The sequence below is a fragment of the Crocodylus porosus genome, unplaced genomic scaffold, assembly GCF_001723895.1.
Source record: "Crocodylus porosus isolate Cpor-Errol unplaced genomic scaffold, CroPor_comp1, whole genome shotgun sequence".
In the NCBI taxonomy this organism is placed as follows: domain Eukaryota; kingdom Metazoa; phylum Chordata; order Crocodylia; family Crocodylidae; genus Crocodylus; species Crocodylus porosus.
In genome coordinates, this window is record NW_017728943.1 from 128,687,609 (window position 1) to 128,707,847 (window position 20,239).

Here is a 20,239-nt window from a genome sequence, read left to right on the forward strand (position 1 = left end):
AATATATTTGTGGCTGGTATGTATGGTGCCATAAACTGAACATGTGGCATGCCCCGTCATCCGGATGCTGGCAGTCACCCAGAGAAACACTGAAGAAGGCAAAGTACTGGGGGTGGAGTGGTTGGAGTGCAGAGGTGGGAAGTCAGAGAGACGCGAGTTCATACCCTCTTTAGGTGACTGATGAGGTCCCAGATCCCAGGGCCTCCAGCTCCACAGAAGCATACGTCCTAGCCGCTGAATTATTTGGGATGGGGAACTGGAAATTTCTCTCATTTAATTGCCAGTGCATATGCCCAGTCTGAGTGTATATGTAGTCAATTGTGTGCAGAGAGCTGTACATTTAGGAATACAATGCCAATAGAGTACAAATAGAATGCACACCTAAGTAGTATTTTTGGCATGCAAGTAACCAAATCTGGACACTTCAACAGCCAAGAGGTAGTAGAATGCTACCCCCATGCTCATTTCTGTGCATCTTACAAAGTTTTTGATTGGTTTGGCCTCTAAAAGAAGAATTCTGCTTCAAGGCTTCAGTCTTTTCCTAAACTAAGGGAGTTTCTGTTCTGTTGCTGTTTGCTTTTGCTTTTGGGATGTCCTTTATTTTACTTGGCCAGGGTATTAAAAACACCTTTGAAGATGCATCAGGTATTAAACGTGATGCTTAGGGGGTCTCCAGTTTTCATCTTTCTAAACAAAACAATGTTGGCATTGGTATTTCACCTTTGGTGGCATTAGTTGAGTTGCCAGTTACTGTATTACTGTTTTGTTTTGGGACGTTCTTTCAGTTACTTAAACTGAAGGGCTGAGACTCCTGCTCACATGGTGCCTTGCAGGGCAATAAGGCAAATTATTTCTTCAAATTATTTTTTTGGCATTGCCTAGTTTATCGCTTCTTGACCTCTTGAAGGCTCAGATCAAGTGTATTACCTCTGTCTGTTTTACTAAAATGAGACGTATGATGCAATAATATAACATTTTACTTTTCTTCTATTAGCAGATGGTTACAGCAGTTCAGACTCATATACTTCAGATCCAGAGCAAATTGGAAGCACTGTTACACGACAACGGTCAGTAGAGTAGCCACTGAAAAATTATTCATGGTTTCTAAGTAGGATAAACTGCCTGGTCTGATTTGTTGAGCATTTATTAAGTAGCTATTTCAACTGCAAAAAGATGTGTGGTAGCCCTTAATTTAACAACCAAGAGCTCTGGCATCAGTCTGTTGCCTAGCATGGTAAAAATGTACGTGTCTGCTTTTCATAAATGTGTACAGCTAAAACTTCACAGAATAGCATCGCTTAAAGTAACAACCCTACGACTTCACGATACAGACTTCTTTCTGAAATGTAGTTAGCTAGCATACTGCCAGTTTCATTTATTTAAAAAACTTCAGTAGCTATTTATATCAAGAAGCTAAATATAACATCTTATATTTGAGGAGTTTTTACAAACTGCTTAAAAATAATACAACATAAAGTATAGTGTCTCTCATTTATGGGGCTGTTTACAGTGGGGCTGAAGAAGAAGCTCTACTGTTAGACTACATTAAAATCAGTTTCAAATATCAGCTTCAAAACTAAATTAAGATGACTTCACCTTCATGTTGTAATTAACTTAAAAGTACTTGAAAACATTTTTTCCCCAATTTTAATGACAAAACTGATTCTTTATATTACATTTATATACCACTTTACATTATCAAAATGATGGTTTCCTGTTCAGTTTTTTTTATTATCCTTGGTTTTTGCTGGTTCCCTCTAATTGCTTATGGAGTGTCTACCTATTTTTAATTGTTGCTTGGGTCTTTTTTCCTGAATGTATAAGGTGAACCAGACCTTCCATCTAACCTTTTCAAGTTCTGAGGAAATCTAGTGAGGAAATCCTTTCCACCTTCATCTTTCTGTTCCTTCTTTGACATAAAAATATGTAGGAGATTCTGTCCTGTCTAGTTCATTGAGATGACCAGTATCTGCTGTGGGGGACAGTTTCCCCAATATTAGAGGTGCACCAGTGCATCGGTCCATATCGTATTGGCACCAATAAAAGAAAAATTGACATTATCAGTAGTTGGATTTTTTTGGTTAATGTGGCTGATAATGTTGCCAATTTAAATGCCACGTGCAGGGGCACATGTATGCAACCAGGAGTCCAGCTCAGCAGCTTGGAGAGCAGCATCCAGCTGGTAAGTCTGTTGGAGGGTATGAGGGGGTAGAGATCAAGGACCCTGTGGTGAGAGTGGGGCAGGTGCTGCACAGGCAGAGTGGGGCATGGGATGGAGCCATAAGTGGCTCGTCTGGGATGGGGGGTGGCTCCTGCTACTGTGTGCACCCCTGGGGGAGGATGAAGGGCATGTGCCCCCACCCCACATCTGGATCTATGTGCTTGAGACCGGGGGCAGCTCCAGGCTCTTCTTGGTGGTGGGGGTTAGACCAGGGCTAAGTGGAGGGGGGAGCTATGGGGTGGGCTACAGCCACCCCAAAACCATAGCCCCCCCCCCTTCCCAGCACTGCTGCTGCCCACCCTAAGTATAGCCTTAGCCCAGCCCCTTGCTAGGAAGAGGCTGACACAGCCCCTAGCCCTGAGTCTGCATTGGGCAGCCTGCCCCCCAACCCGCACACAAATCCAGAGGGCACATGCTCCCTATACTGCCCCCAGGAATGCACACAGCAGTGGAAACTCCCCCCTGCTCCCTGACAAGACACTCATGGCTCCATCCCACACCACTTCCTGCCCTGGCTGGGCAGCGTCTGCCTCAGCCTCACTCCCTCCGTCACTGCAGGGACCTTGATCTGCCACCCCATGCCCATTTCCCCACCCCCAACCGATTTACCAGCTGGATACTGCTCTCCAAGCTGCTGGGCTTGCATATTGGCAATTTGATCAATATCAGCCTATATGGCTTGTTAATAATCGGCCATTGGTATCAGCCCAAAAAATCTTTATCGATGCACCTCTACCCAATACACAGTGGATCCAGATTACAGCAGTGGCTCAGGCCACAAGTCAGGGGGGTGCTAGAGCATGCCTCCCTGCTCAGCTGGAGCAGACAGCGTGGGCCAAGACTATCTTACCCACCCTGTGAGAGGGGCAGTTTGTGGGGGAGGTACAAAGCATCCTGGGGGACTGAGAGTTAACTTGAATCTGGAGGGGATCTGGGACAGAAGTTCAATCAACCTATTTAACCTAAATCAGTTAAGTTTGATGCTACATCCATCCAGGTTTATCTTAAACCAGTTCCAACCATTTTGAAAGTGGTTTATGTGCACTGAACTTCTTTTATGTTAGATTTGAACCAGTTTCTGATCAGTTATACTGGTTTATATGTAATGTCCGTCCCCTAGCCTTAGAAAAATCTTTTCTGTTTATGGCTGCAATTATGTTGAAGAAATTCAGTTAGTATTCATTATCAAATATGTTTGTCAATATATTGGCCTGTTTAGGAAGTAAGGTTTAAAGTCTCTGCAAGTTGCTTTTTATTAAATGACTATATTAAAGGCATTCTAGATAATAGCTGTCATTCAGATAGTATGACACTTAATCTCCGAGGCCTCATTCTGAATTTGAGCTTATTGCAGTTGCATTGGATTTTTCATTAGATGGTGATCCTTCACAAGTATATAAGGAATCTGTCTCAGGATTTTAAAACGAATGTGCCAGGTGTTGAATCACTCAAATGTAGAAGCTAGCAGCTTGGGGCTTCCTTATTTTGTTTAGCCTGAAGGCTTGCAATCAGAAATTCTTGATGGTCTTTAATATTGTCCCACTTGAATTCATCACAGTGATTACCAGTCTAGAGCCTTTCCTTGATTATCAGAAACCATAGGCTTCACCAAATAAATTACAGGAGACCAGATGAAAGTATAATTTAAAGGGCAAAATTGGATTTGGGGAAAAAGATGGGGAATGTATAAAAATAAGACATTTGACTATAACAAAATTTACTTCCTCTTAAAAAAAAGTAAATTTGCCTGGTAGAAGGGGCTGAAGGCTACTGAAACAAAACATCTTCATGTGGAAATTTAATTTTCTGTAGTTCTGGCTGTGCTCTTATGAAAATGTTTCTGCTTTGCAGGTCACATTCAGGAACATCTCCAGATAACGCTGCACCACCTCCACCCCCTCCCAGGCCTCATCCTTCGCATTCTCGATCATCATCTTTAGATATGAATAGGTCATTCACAGTTACCCCAGGTAGGTCCTTATCAGTTCTCCTGTTTATCTTTTTTGTTCAATACATGTATACCGTAAACACTGGTGAATCTATTTTAAAAGTTGTGCTTTTAAATTGGAGAGCTAAAAGTGTTAAATTGTCATTATCCTTTGTATTAAATAAAATTGTGGCATATAAAGAGCAGTATAGTTCAGTGGATAAACATGGGAATTGGATCTAGTCATCTAGTTAAGTGCTGCATGTTTCAGTAACTTAAAAATTGAAATAGGAGTTCTTGATAGATGCAGACCCATGAGAAGAGGCAATGAGATGCATAGCTTCCAAGTCAATGGTACAGCTAGCAGAAAAAAATGGTGTTTATAATACTGCAGAGCCAGTCAGTGCCTTCCAGCTTAGGATTTCAAATCACTGTGTAAAGTTGTTTAAATTCTTTTTTTTTCTTTTTCTTTTTTTTTGGGGGGATGTGGGGGACAGGGACCTGAACTATAGAGAAACTGACCTAAATTTATACAGCAGTTAAAGGTAATGTAGATCTAGCACCCTGGTCTGATTCTCACTCCTTTTTGTCCATTTGCCAATTGTGTTTGACTAAAGAGGTTAGAACATAACTGTGTAGTATCATGGAATAACAGTTCTTGTTATGACAGATTATATGCAGATGTTACTTGCAGTATTTTATGTCAGCAAATCTAAAAATTGGACCCAAACTCATTATTTGCAAAGAGTACGCTCCATACTAAATAGCACTGTTAGCTAACAGTAGTTGAAATGCTATGTCTTTTTAAAGGACAGCAACAGGCTGGAGTTGTTGCCTACCCCCCTGCAGTGCCTCCAAGACCACAACCCTCACAGGTGAAGTTGTGACTTATTCCATCTCACTATCAATTAAAATGTGTTTTTAAGTATACTTTAAAAATTCCTGTCTAACATTTTTCTTCTTGAACTATTTGACTTTTCTCCAAGTATTTACAAATATGGACCAAAGCCATGGCTTCTGTCACCACAGGGCTTCTCCAGAAAGATGAGAGGAACTGCTCCTAGGGAAGTCCCAAAGAAAAAAAGGATGTATTTAGGCCTGAAGTACTTCTCATTTGAGACTAAGTGGAAGAGTGACTGCTTCTTACGGCCCTACGGGATGGGGATACAAGAAGAAATTTCCAGCCATTCTTATACCTTTCCCAAATTTCCTGTGTAGCATAGTGCTGATCAGCTACCCAAATTCTGCCCTCTGGATTCTGAGGTGCAAGTACTAGTAATCCTATGAAATTTAAATATCCTTGTTCACATTCCTACTTCCACCACAGTTAAGACAGTGGTTACTCTCACCCCATTCTTTCTATTGGGGACTGCAAAAGCAGCTTCCAAGAATATGTTTGTCCCTGGTACTTACTACTCTCATGCAGTCAAGCCTCTAAACAAGTGTTATTGGCTTATGTTGTACATATCACAGACTTTTGGGCTCGCTTTCAGATATTGACCCTTTTTCAGTCATTCATTCTTTCCAATATGGTGTTTGTATATTTTTTCTCAAAGGAGAAGGGGGAAACAGTTTTTTTTTACAGTGGTAATGGTGAAACTATCAAGATTGGCAAAAAGCAGGGAAAGGAGTACAGTAATGAGGTGTCATAACTAAGGACCTACTAAAACTGATTTTGTAGATTTTGTGAAACGAGTCTGAAGAAATTAAAAAAAAGAAACTTACTGAAAATAAAGTGGTAGCTCCCCAAAGGGAGCCAGCAGTCCTCACTGCATTGCAGCCCAGCTGTGCCGTCTGCTGGGGGTAGGGGGCAAGGTGGCTGCTCACATGACGGGCAGCTCAAAATGGCTGTTGTGTCCTCCCCCCCCCACACACACACACACCCCACCACCACTGATTGGTTGCAAGGGCTGTCTGTCATACAGCCCTGCCCCCTCCACCAGCGAGGAGCAGAACCACATGGACAGTCATCACAGCCAATCAGCACCAAGGGGCCGCCAAGGGGCGGGGAGGGGGCACTGTGCCTTGCCCCCAAAAATGGCTGCCGGGCCTGCATTTTCCTTGTAAAATCAGTTGGCAGCCACCTCAAGCTCAGTAGGTCCCTAGTCTGAATTTCTTCCTTTCCTAGTAGTGGTGTCCCTTTTAATACTTTCAGAGGATCTGCAAAGTTAGTGTAAACAGTTGAAGTTGGACAGAAAGACTTTGACATCTTTAATCTATCCTGATGAGGATTTTCACTTATCAGGTGTTGCTAGCTAATGCTATAGGGGTTAGTTGATATGCATACAACATATTTTTGATTAATTATTGAAAGATTGAAAAGAAGATTGATCATAAAAGGAGGCATTAGGGTTTGCATAGAGTTCTCTTCAGACTGCTTTAGATGCAGCTGGTACAGTCTCTGTCCACAGGTTTTCATTCTTCCTCTGGCTATCCACAGCAAATGACTACTGGAGCATGTTCTGTTTCACTTTTTGTGCTTAAATATCATAGACATAACTGCAGTTCTTGTCACTTACGCATATAATTACTATCTTCCTTGTTTTGCTGTAGGGCACTGGTCCTCATGTGCATCGCCCAGTAGATGCTGAAGGCCTAATAGCTCATACCAGTACCTCACCTCAACAAATACCAGAACAGCCAAATTTTGCAGACTTCAGCCAGTTTGAGGCATTTGCTGCTTCAGGTGTAAATGAAGAGGAAGAAGATGAAATTGAAACACACCCAGATGTCTTGCAGGTAAGCAGAAGTGTAGATGTTGTACGTAATAGTATGTCTCTTTGGTGATATCCACTTACATACCAGAAGAAAAAATACCAACTCATTTTTCTTTATCAGTCATAACTTCTCGATTCCAGAAGTCTCTCCGCTTATTCACTTACAGGTGAAGAAGGCTTTGAACCAGTGATTTTTACTGCAGGATTATTCCTAGCTGCTTTGACTTTCCCTACTAGCTCTTGTGATGGCTAGAGGTTTGATGTTACACTGGCCACTGGACTGTCTGTTTAAGCAGAAGTTGAGCAGAGTATAATATCCGTTAAAGCTTCAACGCGAATTTGACTTTCAGACTTGAAATCCAAAGTATTGGACAGGCGAGCAGCAGCGGATTCCATCATTCAGGAATCCCTGTGTAGCGAATCTTTGAGAGGCTCAGTGGTACACAGGGATTCATTTATTGGGGTCCAAGAAACTGCAAAAATGTATTTCCAGTTTTGTCACTGACCTATTAGGTGGACCTCAAATAAATACTTTATGTTGGTTTCCTTTCCCCCCTACTTTTCTGTCTTGTCTGAGAGTGGGGCAGGGACTGTTACACTAGTTTTATACACTGCCTAACACAAGGAGCACTGTCCTCAGTCAGTCAGGGGTCTTCAGGCATTACTGCAAGATGAACTGTTCAACCACATTACCTCAAAATATTTGAAGCTATCTTCATGCTGAGATTATTTCCAGTAGAAAGAAGTTCCTGTTAATGGTTCAAAAGATCCAGTGATATTGCTGCCTCTCAGAGTGTAGCTTTCTTACTACAACCTTGTCCCAGGTCACAATAATGAGACGGCAGTGTGTGTTCCCTCAGAATTCACCAGCTAATGTTGGTAATTGAGCACAGTCTTTACTCTCCACCCTCAGATTGTTAAAAGGCGGCTTAGATGCATGAGATTTGAGAATGTAAATTCAGTCAGTCTAACAGGAGAAACTGCCAGTATGAAATATGCAGTCATTCTGCATACTAAATACAGTATTTTTAAACTATCCATCTATGCAGGCTGAAAAACCCTCCGATTCTGCAAGTTCTCTTAGAGCTGCCAAAACAGAGGGAAGAGTTGAAGACAAAGCAGCTACTAGTGTCCCCAATAACACAGTAAGTAAAATATACTGCAAAGGGAAATGCAGGTTTCAGATGCATGTATTGAAGTAGTAGCGAGTAATGATTGCTACACCTTAGGTTGTTTGTTTCCATTTGAACCCAGTTTTCTTTGCTTCCAAACTGTTTTAAATACTTATATTCATAGCTAGAATTATTACATGTTTACAGGACTGGTTCCGTTTTGAATTTTATGTTTTAAGGAAAATAGATTTGGAGATAAATGGTCAAATTAAGTTACCCAAATTGAGTCCTTTTTCATTAGTTGTTTAGAATCTTTAGGGACAGATGGCTGAAGCAGTTATTCGTGGTTCAGGGATCATGCAAGATTTCTTTGGGTGATATCTTTTAGTGAACCTGAAGAAGGTCTTGCATTCAAAAGCTTGTCTAACCTATCCCAAGTGTGTAGTTAGTCTACTAAAGGATATCATCCAAAGAAATCTTTGCCTTGCAGTTATTCATAACACATGAACACTTCCATGGTTAACTACTGCTGCCTTGAATTGTAACTATTCTTGTAGCTGTTTTGATGCCAGCAGGGGGAGATTACTCAAAGTAGATTGTTTTAAATCAGTCTTTTTAGGACTCAGGTAATGCTTTGTTTCCAGGGCAAAGGCACTACACCCCTTGCTCCACCACCAAAGCCTATTCGCAGACGATTAAAATCAGAAGATGAGCTGAGACCTGAAGTTGAGGAACATGCACAGAAAACAGGTGTCATAGCTGCTGTTCTTGCTTCACAGCCATCAATTCCTAGGTAACAGAAGATGTGTATAAATACATCTGTTAATGGGACGTTTACACTTAAAGAGCAAATAAAACTGTATTGATTAAATACTGGTGGCTATAAAATCAAATGCAAAACTAATCAATGAGTGAAACCTAAATCTAAAGGTTTTTAAATCAGAGCCTCTGAAAGAATCCCTGTTAATATACATGTGTATCTTGTAATGCACTTGAATTTTGGGGGTGTAAAGTGATGTCTGTGTCGCATCTTGGAGATTTTAAATGCTATTATCAGGGGTATTAGTTATACATAAAGTACTGAACATGGACAGTCTTGAAATTTAACTTAAGTCTTGTATCCTTTCCCTTTTGCCTATGTTAGGCACAAGGAAATTAGTTTGGTATTGTGTGTTTGTACGTTTAAATCTTCCAGACTACCATGGCAATTTATGAATACAGTTTTGGTTGTTATTTTGGAAAGCTTCTGTCTAGGCAAGATTGGTGAACTACTTGTTTTAATCTGTAGAGAGGCAAGCGAGGGGAAAATGTCATTAACTACACAATGTTGTGAAGAATCAAAATGTTGGTTGCTGAACAGCTAATAGAGTCTAAGGAATTGAACTGACCAGTAATACAAGTAATTAGTTTTAGTTTTTGGCAGTGAAAAGATTTCTTAAAATATTTTTAATATACCCTCAGATCAGTTGGAAAAGACAAGAAGGCAATTCAGGCATCAATCAGGCGCAATAAGGAAACCAACACTGTTTTGGCCAGATTGAATAGTGAACTACAGCAGCAGTTAAAGGTAACACCATTGTTCTGTATATCTCCTTATGTAAGGCTGTGCATGTAGTGGGGACAGAAAGATGGTGATAGGAGTACTTAAGTAGATGTTTGTGTATGGGATATGTCAGTACTCACAAATGGTATATGGAAAAAAGCTTAGGAAACCTCTACTTAAAATGTTAAGCAGTTCGTATATATCATGTTGTATTTTCTCGCATACAACACCTCAGAATATAATAGGCACCTTGTTTTTGAAAGGCAGAATGAAGAAAAAAAGATTTTTCCAGAGTTATGGCTGCATGGAGCAGGGGCACAGCCTAATCTTCAGCTGACTCACCCTCTCTTTCCTGCTTAACTAAAGGGGAAACCCTAGCTGCTGGTGAAGACCCGTCTCCATGGGTGGATCTATGATTTTGAAAAGGACTAAAGTCTCCAAGGCTGTGAAATAGGAGGAGAGAGACCAGGAGCAGCTAGCAAACAGCAAAAATGTCCTTTAAAAAGGTTAGCTTGATTAGTGGAACATCAAGACCATTAAAAAGGAGGGACTATTGTTAAAACCTGGAGTAATGAGCTGCTAAATCAAATGACTCAATTAGCTGCCTGAATAATAATGCATCAGATGTTGCACTATGGATCAGGAATCAAAGCAGAATGCTTCTATCCTGATCAGAAAATCAGCTTCCCCACCTAATTGCATGCACCCCAATTTTGGAAGGAAAGGTGCCTGTTGTTTGTGAGAAAATACAGTAATTCATATAGAACCTTGGAATTGCAAGGACTTTGCCTCAAGGGTTCTACATGGTGCCTTTCTTCTTATTTCTTTTGTATTACTGATTGACTTTAGGTTGCAAACAGAGTGCCATAAAAAAAAATTTATGGCAGCACAGAAAAAGCAAACAAATATCCATGTTCTTTGTCCCACCACAAATGCATAGACTTCTGCCTGTGACAAGGTAGTATTAATTTCTGCCACTATTTTGTGATGAACGCTTGTTTTAAGATGGGAGAGGGCAGGCAGCTCAAGGGGTTTGCCCTCCACTTCCAGAGGTTTGGGGGCCCAAGCCTGTATGCCCTAGGGATTTCCTTGCAGGGTATTTCAGCGCACACAGGATCCAGCCCTAGGAACGCCTTCTCAGGCTTCCCTGTTTGCAGAAGCACACCCCAAATTGGAATCTGTAGGCACATCTCTGCAGCAAGTAAGGAATCCCAGGGTTCCCCGTTTGCAGAGATGTGCCTGGGGAATTTATCTCTGCATCTCTGAAAATAGGGAAACCACAGTACCCAACTTGAGGCGCACCATGAATGTTGTCCTGCAGGATGCATGCAGGAGAACTGGTGATGCGTCTCCCCCAAAGAAGCAGATTAGCTGTGCTGGGTACATCCCATCACAGCTGATCTGCTTCACTTTGCAGTGTCTGTTTATAGGCTTACTTTCAACTACAGCAGAATCAAGAGAAGAGATGACTGATATCTGTATTTGATATCGCTGTTCCAAACAAAAGGTAATTGGAAGTGCCTTGGAAGCAATGCATTTAGAGATGCAATCTGATATTTTTCACCATTTGGTAAGAAATCAAACCCTGAAAAGGTTTTGTTATGAAATTAAGTACAAAATACACAGAATCATTTAAGAATAATTTTAATTAAATACACTAAATGTTTAGAAATAAAGACTATTCAGTAGATAAAAGTTATTTCAATTAACTGGAAAGAGTCTCTTTCCAAAACTTAGAAAAATTATAAATTGGTGACCAAAACTGACAGTTTGCCCAATTTTACCTACAGGCGGAATTTCTTTTTCATCCTGGTATTTCACTTGAACTTTAAATAAAAATATCCTTCTTTTCTAGGATGTTCTTGAAGAGAGAATCTCCTTAGAAGTTCAACTGGAACAGCTTCGACCCTTTTCTCACCTATAAGCCAACTGCCGTTAACTGTGAACTTACTAATTTTGAAAGGGGGGTTGGGTTTAAAGCCTATTCAAAGATCCATGCGTTCAGCTCAATGCACTCTATTGAACATTACATTTTGTGGTTATGTTCTGTCTAGTTTGTTCACTAATGTATTTAATTTTCTTAATTTCAATACAAAAAGAATCACAATCTTTTCCTTGAATGTTGTGTATTTTGGCACTGCCTTCCCTGCCATTTTTCTTAACAATATGTTGGATTTATTTGCACAGTTTCAGTGGCCAAAACTTCAAACTGGAATTTCAGAATGGTTTCTATATTTCATGTCATAAAACACACTTAGAGAAGAGGATAACTAGCTAGTTAACTCTTAACATTAAAGCACATAATATACCATATATAAACTCTTAAAATGCAACATTGGTTTAATACAGGAAAAACCAGTAAGTTATCTTAAGGGATTTTAAAAGGGGGTTAAGGGAGTGGTGACCAGTATTGCAGGTGTGGGTGCAGCCCCTGCTCCCAGCTTCCTCACCCCTCCACTGCTGCCCAGGCAGTTAGACCACACCGTGGCTGCAGCAGCTTGAGACTTTTAGTTCTTCAATCAGGTAACAATCTTCTTTCCCTTCCCTTCCCCTCTGTGCAGAGACAGGACCCCTCCATCACCCATTGCGGCCACTGTCTCTGCTGTCCCCAGCTGACCCAAGGGGGATGGGGTAAGTGCCAGAGCCATCCCTCTCCTGTACATGAAGCCAGGCCCAGGCAGGGGTAGCAGTGGACAGGTTCCCTTCTCCCATGCCTGCTCCTGGACTGGCAGGAAACACCATGGGCTGTGCAAGGTCAGGAGAACTGCCTCTGCTGCTGTCCATAACTGAGCCTGACTTCCATTATGGCACAGCTGGAGCAGGCAGGAGTGGCTCTGGAGCCACTCCAAACCCTTGTTCCCAGGGTAACTGGAGATAACGGCAGCAAGGAGTGGGGAGAAGGAAGGGGAGGGAGCATGGAGGGGACAGGAGGAGAGTATTCTTACCCAATTGTGGGACTTAAGTGTCCCAGGCTTCTGCTTCTACAGTGTTGACTGAAGGAGGTGCATCTGTAGCACTGCACCCCCCTGGATCTACCCTGGTTATCATCAGTCAAAATTTACTGCCCAAGCCACCTTTCACAATTCGGCAAGTCATTCACAATTCCAGAAGGCCTGCTCTTGCAATAAACCAGATCCTTCTGGGTGCCAGAGTTCTCGCAGGCTACCTTGCCATATCAAATATATTTGGTTATTTCATGTTTTTCTTATGTACTCTACAATGTGACCCCAGATTGCCAGGTGTTCATTTGTCCATTCATGATCCTGATTCTGCCGCATGCATATAAATGACTTAATGGTACAATTGATACTATACCTAATGGATCTTTTTCAGTGATCCCTTTTGTGAAAGAATTGGGTGTTAATTCTTGGTATATTGATTGCACATTTCCTGAGCACCACCTGTAACTGCATGCTTCACACGTTACCTTTTATTAACAGATCACATCCACCAGTTCTTACTGTACCAGATTGTATTGTCAAGTAATGTGTCAATACCTCTATGAACTTCTAATTCCCAGCCAAAAAAATTAAAGTTTGCTTCTTAGGACTCCTGGGTTACCTTTTTGTCATCTTGTCTCCCGGCCTTATTCTTCTGGCACATACAGGCTTCACTATTAACAGAGTTCCCTGAGTGTATCCTGCTCTTCAGGTTGATGTACTGTATTAGGATTTGTATATTGTATGATACACAAATTTTGATCTCATATGTAAATTTGCATTAATTGCTGACTAACAGCAGATATTCTATTTAATAGCTTCTTCTGGCTGTGGGATCATAGATGTTAAACTGCATGGATGTATCTCAGCAGAATCAGAACTAGCAATTGTGTGATTTTTACACCAATAAAACAGCACAATATTTTAATATTGTTGATTCATCCTTAACTGAAATTTAACAACTCACACAAATAGGTTTCTCTTGCAAGTTAGCAGGAATATTTTAAATCTATTTTTGATGGCAAGTGCAATGAGCAATAAATCCTAATTTCTAGGCTGGTTTTTTTTTTTTTAACTTAGATTTTAGGCTTTTAGCTACCAGTGAGATTAGTTTGGTAGTCTGTGGCTATGCTCCATTTATGCTAATGGCCTTGTTTCTGTAGCTGAATTATTTCTATAGTACAAGATCACATTCATGATTAAGCTTATAAAGAAACAGATATTCTCTATTTAAAAAATGTAAGGTTTGGATCAAATGAGAGAGCTGATTAACTATGTTGTTAAACTACCTTTTTGATAGACTTCTGTGAAAGTACCTTCTAATGTAATCAAACTAAAATGGGTCATGGTTTAGAAATCCTTATCCTCTTTGTTTTGCTGTTTGGGTTTTAATTAGATTCTCTTACTTGTTCCTAATGAGTGACAACAAAATTTAAGTCAGTTTTCCACTTTGTATGCTGACTTTTGCTTGCATTTCTGTTTCGACAGGAAATAAGAGTTTTCTATTTAGGGTTGTTGTAGACTAACAAGGTAATTATAGTTGCTGAGTTAATATACTAGTCTAACTGTTCAAATTCATTTTTAAAAATGCCTTGAAAACATTTCTGTTAGCTTTTGTACATTCCATGCAAACCCGCATTCCTTGGGTATATGTCAGACTTCACAGCCACGTGAAAAACTGAATCGTTTTATTTGCTCATAGCATAGGTTGAAAAATCTATAGTGAAATAAAATTTTTAAAGATAAGTTGCCAATGTAATAGTACTTCCACAATATCTTTGTCAGTTGTTAGCCTGTGAAAGCAGATACAAGTCATAAGGAGAAATGCAAGGCAATCCAGGAAAGATGATGGCCAAAGATCACTTCAGTTATGTGACTAATTATTGCTGTAAAAAAAAAAAAAAAATGCTGTGCTTTGTAACTAGATACATTTAAGACTATGATTTTTTTTTAATTACAGCATGTAGCTGTCCATGCAATTTTAATTTTAAAAAATCCTTTTTAAAAATGGAGTGAAATATTTCCAAGTTAAAATAAAATAATTTTACTTCTGCTATCAGCGTTTGAGGAATAAGAATAAAACCTCTACTTGTATAAAAGTTAATATTTTTTTAAACATTCAAATTTTTAAATCAAATAAACTTTTACACTAAAATTTAAATATGTATATGCAGTGAAATTGACAAATTGTAAATAAATAACTCAAATTAAGAACTTATAGTAATAGTTGTAGCATATTTATGTCTAGCCAGTGGATCATCTATTTTTAAAAACCATATTGTGGTTCAGTTGAATGCATCATTCAGCAAATGCTTAAATCAAACTTTTCACTATATACTACGGAGTCTTGATGTCTTAAGTGTCTCTTGTCTTAAGGGCATCAGTTCAGGTGGTGTTCCTACAGAGCTACCTTATGTTGATGGAGTTAATTCCAATAAAAGAACATGTCGAAGGCAAAGAAAGGTCGATATAGCCTGAAAGACATTTTTTAAAATGTTACCTCACTTGTCTGTTCCAGCTACATGTTGCATTTTGTTATAAATCCAGATTTTAAACTCTCTTAAGCGCTGACTCTTTATGGGATACCTAGCACAATGTGTATGTAATCTCTGCTATTGTGTGTTCCTGGCATGTATTTACACTGGTAGTATAAATACTGTAGATAGGAGGGAATGATTACTGTACACATCAAAGAGGATGGTCAGTTGTCAACACAGTTCAAGCCAGCATTTTTCATCCAAAGTTTTCTTTAGGAAAAATGAACTTTTATTTCAAACACCAATAATTTCTTACATTTGCTGCTTTTATTTTATTTTATTTCCATCTTTTTTCCCCTTTGCTGTTTTGTTTGTCTGTTTTTGTTCCTTTCCTCCATCCCCACTGCTTAAACTGTTACCTTTTGCCCATCCAAAACCTTATTCATTGTCCATCCCTATGTCTGTTTAACAGATCTACAAAATGGAACAAAATACATGGAAAGCCATTCCTTTTTTCCAAAGGCAGTGCTGATATAAAACAACCATCATTGTATTTTAAGAATTATTCTAACGTGTTTTGTGCCTCTCAAATATTCCTCATTTTAGGCTTAAAACCATTTGTGCACTGCACAAACTAGATAACCCTTTAATGCTGAAAACTGTGTCCATAAGGATATTAAAGGAATTATTTGGCATTACAGTTCCTACCCAAATAAGCTGTGTTCCTTGTAGAAATTCTGTCACACATTTTTTCTCTCTTAACCATGCCTTTACAGGTTAAGGAATCCTTCTTTGTTCTACCCCCACTAAGAACTTGTATTCGCTTCAAGTAGCTAAGCAAAATAAATTGCACAAGAATGTCTGAATCTTCCTAGTAATACTCCACACTTTTTTCTGTTGTTCAGTTTTCTGTTGTTTAGCTTTCTAAAACAATATATCTAGCTTTTAATTGAACACAATTCTCATTCCATGAAACAAATACAAATTGCATAAAATTCCCAAAGAAATACAAACAGAACTATGTAATTTCAAGGCAAAGATAGAGCTGTTCTCTTGTTTGCATTTTAAATCACTTCTCTGTTTTTTCTTTAAGTACCTGCTACAGTAGTCTCTTTTGGGTAGGTGCTTCAGTTTCAACGAACCAATTGTCCCTGGAACCTTATATTATTATTTCATTTTACTTCCCAGAGCAATATGACTCTATGGTTTAGTATTCATGACTTAACGTTCATAATTTTTTGAGTAAAATTTTCACTCGAGGGTTTGTTCTCTAGTTTAAAAAGGGGGGAAATTGTATATCCTTAATGTTCTTGAAACAAGCAATTGACACAAGATGATGATGAACAGAGAGTACAGGGACATACCACTTAAAATCTTGTGCGTTTCAAATAACCAAACAATGGAGGAAAAAAAACAAGGTCCCTTCCTGGATAATTTGTGCATATGGCAGTTCTTTGTTATTTAGTTGTACAGTGTAAATTTTTATTAAGGCCCTTAGTCATAAGTATGAGAATTTTGCCTTGAATTCTATAGTCAAATGAATTGGTTTGATATTTTAAAAATACTATTCCCTCTTATCTACTGTGTAATGCTGTGTTAGTTCTGTTATATTTTTTAGTCTTACCTGTACATTCTAAAAGCGATAGATTTTTATTATATCAAATTTGAGCGAAAGTTCCTCAGATTGCACAAAATATCGTATCTTCTGTTCTTGCAGATAATTAGCACATACTAAAAGCTCTGAGATTCATTTTAAGAAGTTCAGCTTTTCTCAATGCTACAGTTGATTGCACTGTGTAGCACAGACAGCCATGTGAATTTACTGTCTTCATCCTCTGTAGAACAAGTCCATTGCTGTTTTGGCCCTTGTAGAATAAATGCATTCTTGATATCTGTTATATAGAAAAGTGGTTTAGTGTAGTGTGTTCCTGTTGATGGATAGGTTATTTAGAGGATGGGCACAGTTTTAATAGACTTGGAAATAGCTTACTCGATTGGAAATTGACTTCCAATAATAGTTCGTTAATGAATGCAACGGATTGCAAAAATAACATTTGTGGAAGCTTACTGATTAAGTGAGATGGGAATCGTATTTGTTACTTTGAAATGTAAGAATGCTGACTTTACATGTAAAAATAAACATAGCTCCAGCAACTTGGTTGACTTAGTAAACAGAGACTCAGCTAGTACAAGAACAATCTGGTTAATTAATCTCCTCAGCACTACTGGTGTAAAGTTGGTTTGTATAGAGCCAAATTAATTGTGTATAATTTTGTTATACTAACCAGATCTGTACTGCAGATGTTTTAGCAGTACAGGTCTGGCAAAGAAAGCTTGCTTGTGAGCACTTCAAATCTGTACAGTCTTAGGCTTGAGAAATCCTCTCTAAAATAGATGCACAAGGAACAGATCTGTTCTCATGCATTCATAAAAAACATTACAAACTCATTAGTGTTAATGAAATATGGGCATTCATCAAGTGGATTCCCTCTCCAGCTGTTTGCTCATTCAATAATTGAACACTTTTTCTGCTGTCTGTCACTTATTTGATAAACAATCTTTTCTTCAGGGTTTCCAGTAAAGCACTGATTAATATAGGTGTTCTATAATATGTAAAAAGTTGTTTTTGATAAACAGGCAGGAGGAATTGCCTTAAGAAATAATCAAGCTTTTCATTATGATTAAATATGGAAAGGCTATAACAACAGGTCAGGTGCAGGAGTAAAACTGAGACAAAAACATCTGACTATCATGGATATTACTCTAATGGTGAGAAGTAAGAGTTTTACGTAAGTTTTTGTTCCCCTGCTACTTAGCTCTGCTTCTTTCCCAGAGGCCTGAAGAAGGGTACTGAGATAAGCTTACCCAAAACCTGGTCTATCCCAATCAAGCTGGTCCAATAGAAGATATCACCTACAAAAATTGCCTCTTGCATATTTTCTGGACCATCACAGGTACAACATTATGTCAACATGTTCCCATCCCCCGCCCCGATCCATCCAGTATCCGGTCAGGCAGCTGACCACCATTTGTATGCAGGAACACCAACCCAATGTATTCATTAATGAGTTCAGCTTTCTCCTGACTTTCTTATCAGCTGTCCCATTCTGCAAGGGCCCCACATTTCCCTTGGTCTTTCTGTTCTCTATATGCCTAAAGAAGGACTTCTTATTGTCCTAGACTTCAGTCACCAACCTGATCTCAGTCCCCACTCTTGTCAAAGGGCAATCGAAATATCTACAACCGAAGCATGAATCCAACTACAACTAGTCAAAACACTCACAAGAGGGTGTCTCTGAGCTCCCACACCACACAGAGTTTAGGCATCTGAGTCAGGCCTGCAAGCAGGCACCTCCATCTACTTTCAATCCAGAGTCCCTTTAAAGTTTGGTGTCTACAAGTATTATTGGAAATGAACAGTTTGATAAGTGTGCATCATATATGTAATAAGCCAGTGGTTAGAGCATTTGCCCAGAAAGTGAGTCCTGGATTCTAAGCCTCAGCTTGAGGATATTCTGACTGCTATTTCCCACCTGCTAAGAGAGTGACTGCTGGGCTATAAACGAAGGTGAATGGGGAAATCTTTTACTGGGATACTGGGCAGAAAGGAATGCTAGATTTATAAAGCCATGTCTGTAGATTAGTGTTTAGGAATTTCACTTACAGAAGAGACGTCTTATTTTTGGTACATGCTGCCAGATTTTTTTTTTTTTTTTTTTTTAACCAACAACCATTTAGTACAAAATGCATACAATTCTGGGAGCAACCACCTAGTTGAGACCTAGGCCTAGAGTCAGCTTCTTCATACTCTCCTTTTTGCCTGAAGAATCTCGAGGGTTTTTTCTACATAGTGGTACACCTTAAACAGCCTTTAGGCTGTTCTGGGGGGGGGGGGTCTCCTGGCAGGTAATCTTAAAGTTTCTTTTGACCATTGTACTAATATTACAAAACATACATTTTGAGTCTGGAATGTCTTCTACAAGGAGCCTGTGAAGTGCCACTGATGCCAAGAATTGGTATGATGTGTTTGGGATCCGTTCAAAAGGCTTGTAAGAGATGTTACAACTTGAAATAACAAGTGCATCATTGAAAAGAAAAAGACTAAGATCACTGACGTGTTCATAGAGTCTGTAAAAGAACAAAAAAAAATGTAGGATTACTGTAAACTCTGAAAGACACAAATCTGTCAAGGCCTCTAAGAAATGAGCATGAATATTTCTGATGCATGTGAAAAATACATTTGAAGAATACATGAAGTTTCTTGTTTTGGGCATAGGAGTTTAAGTGCAAATAATAGGAAAGGAGCCATAACATTAAGAAAAGGACCTGAGCTTCAACAAGAAACTGGGGATGATTAGATAATTCTCCATGTTTTGTATTTGCACGTAGAGCTACAGTTCAAACTTTGGGTTTTAGTGACCCTGGAATACACGTTTTGTTATCCAGCTTGGTTATAATGATCCCTAAAACTCAAGCTATAGTTCGGGATACATCTATTTACATAATAGCCATTGGGTTCAGACATTTTAATGTACTTTTTTCCCTTTCAATTCAGCTTTATCTTATTTCCTAGCAACTTACAGATAAACTGTGAGTCCCTTATTGTGTATGCCTGAACTGCTATTTAGGGTTAACTGTGGCTTGTCCTCAACTTGTACAAGCTGCATGAGCAGTCCCTTCCTGTGTTGTATCTAAACGAGTAGCTGCTGTGAATTGTTTTACTGTTCCTCCAACAGAGTCCTTCTAGGAATCAGGCTGCCTGCTACCTGCACTTGGCTCTTATAGACAGTGAAAACTGGAAGTGGTGTAGAAAAGGGCCAAAAATCAGGAAGAGGAGGTTATGGAATTGCTGTGGTGGACTTCCTGTGCTTAGTGTGCAGTACCAATGAGTCCTAAACACTGCAGGAGGCCACCCAGCAGGAAGCTAGACTTCAGGCCCTTCTACTGAACAGAGCTTCCAGTCTTGATGATCAGTTTGCAGGGACTTGAAGGCAGCCCTAAGCTCAATGGTTCTTGACCTTTTTAGACTAAAGGCACTCCTCAGAAAATGCCAGCTCTAAGCTTTCACTGTTTTGTTTTGTTTTAAACTATGGAAAAATAATACAGCAATTCTTGTGTTGCAAAGCACTCAGGACCATAACAGTTCAGAATTTTTGACACTATAAATTCACATTTGAAATCTAGTTTTATCTTGTGAATCATCTGTAGATATTTGTGAACCTAACAGTGCTAACTGTGTGTCGTACCCTTAAAAGGATCTTGTGGAAACTTGGTTGAACATCACTGTTTTAGGTTGACTCTGA

The 20,239-nt window shown here is 39.3% G+C and overlaps 2 protein-coding genes across 2 annotated transcripts in view; one reads left to right on the forward strand and one right to left on the reverse strand.

Moving 5' to 3' along the window:
* Positions 1-13,387, forward strand: part of REPS1 (RALBP1 associated Eps domain containing 1) — a 103,306-nt gene extending 89,919 nt beyond the window's left edge. The window contains exons 13-20 of the mRNA XM_019550175.1: positions 995-1,067; positions 4,073-4,191; positions 4,959-5,023; positions 6,702-6,887; positions 7,915-8,010; positions 8,622-8,770; positions 9,439-9,544; positions 11,376-13,387. Of these exons, the coding sequence (XP_019405720.1) occupies positions 995-1,067; positions 4,073-4,191; positions 4,959-5,023; positions 6,702-6,887; positions 7,915-8,010; positions 8,622-8,770; positions 9,439-9,544; positions 11,376-11,444 (863 nt within the window). The 3' untranslated portion in view covers positions 11,445-13,387. The remainder of the gene's footprint in view (positions 1-994; positions 1,068-4,072; positions 4,192-4,958; positions 5,024-6,701; positions 6,888-7,914; positions 8,011-8,621; positions 8,771-9,438; positions 9,545-11,375) is intronic.
* A 745-nt stretch (positions 13,388-14,132) lies between these two features.
* ECT2L (epithelial cell transforming 2 like) overlaps positions 14,133-20,239 on the reverse strand; it is a 55,855-nt gene continuing 49,748 nt past the window's right edge. The window contains exons 19-20 of the mRNA XM_019550174.1: positions 18,892-19,064; positions 14,133-16,828 (exon numbers count right to left, since the gene is read on the reverse strand). Coding sequence (XP_019405719.1) covers positions 16,698-16,828; positions 18,892-19,064 — 304 coding nt within the window. The 3' untranslated portion in view covers positions 14,133-16,697. The remainder of the gene's footprint in view (positions 16,829-18,891; positions 19,065-20,239) is intronic.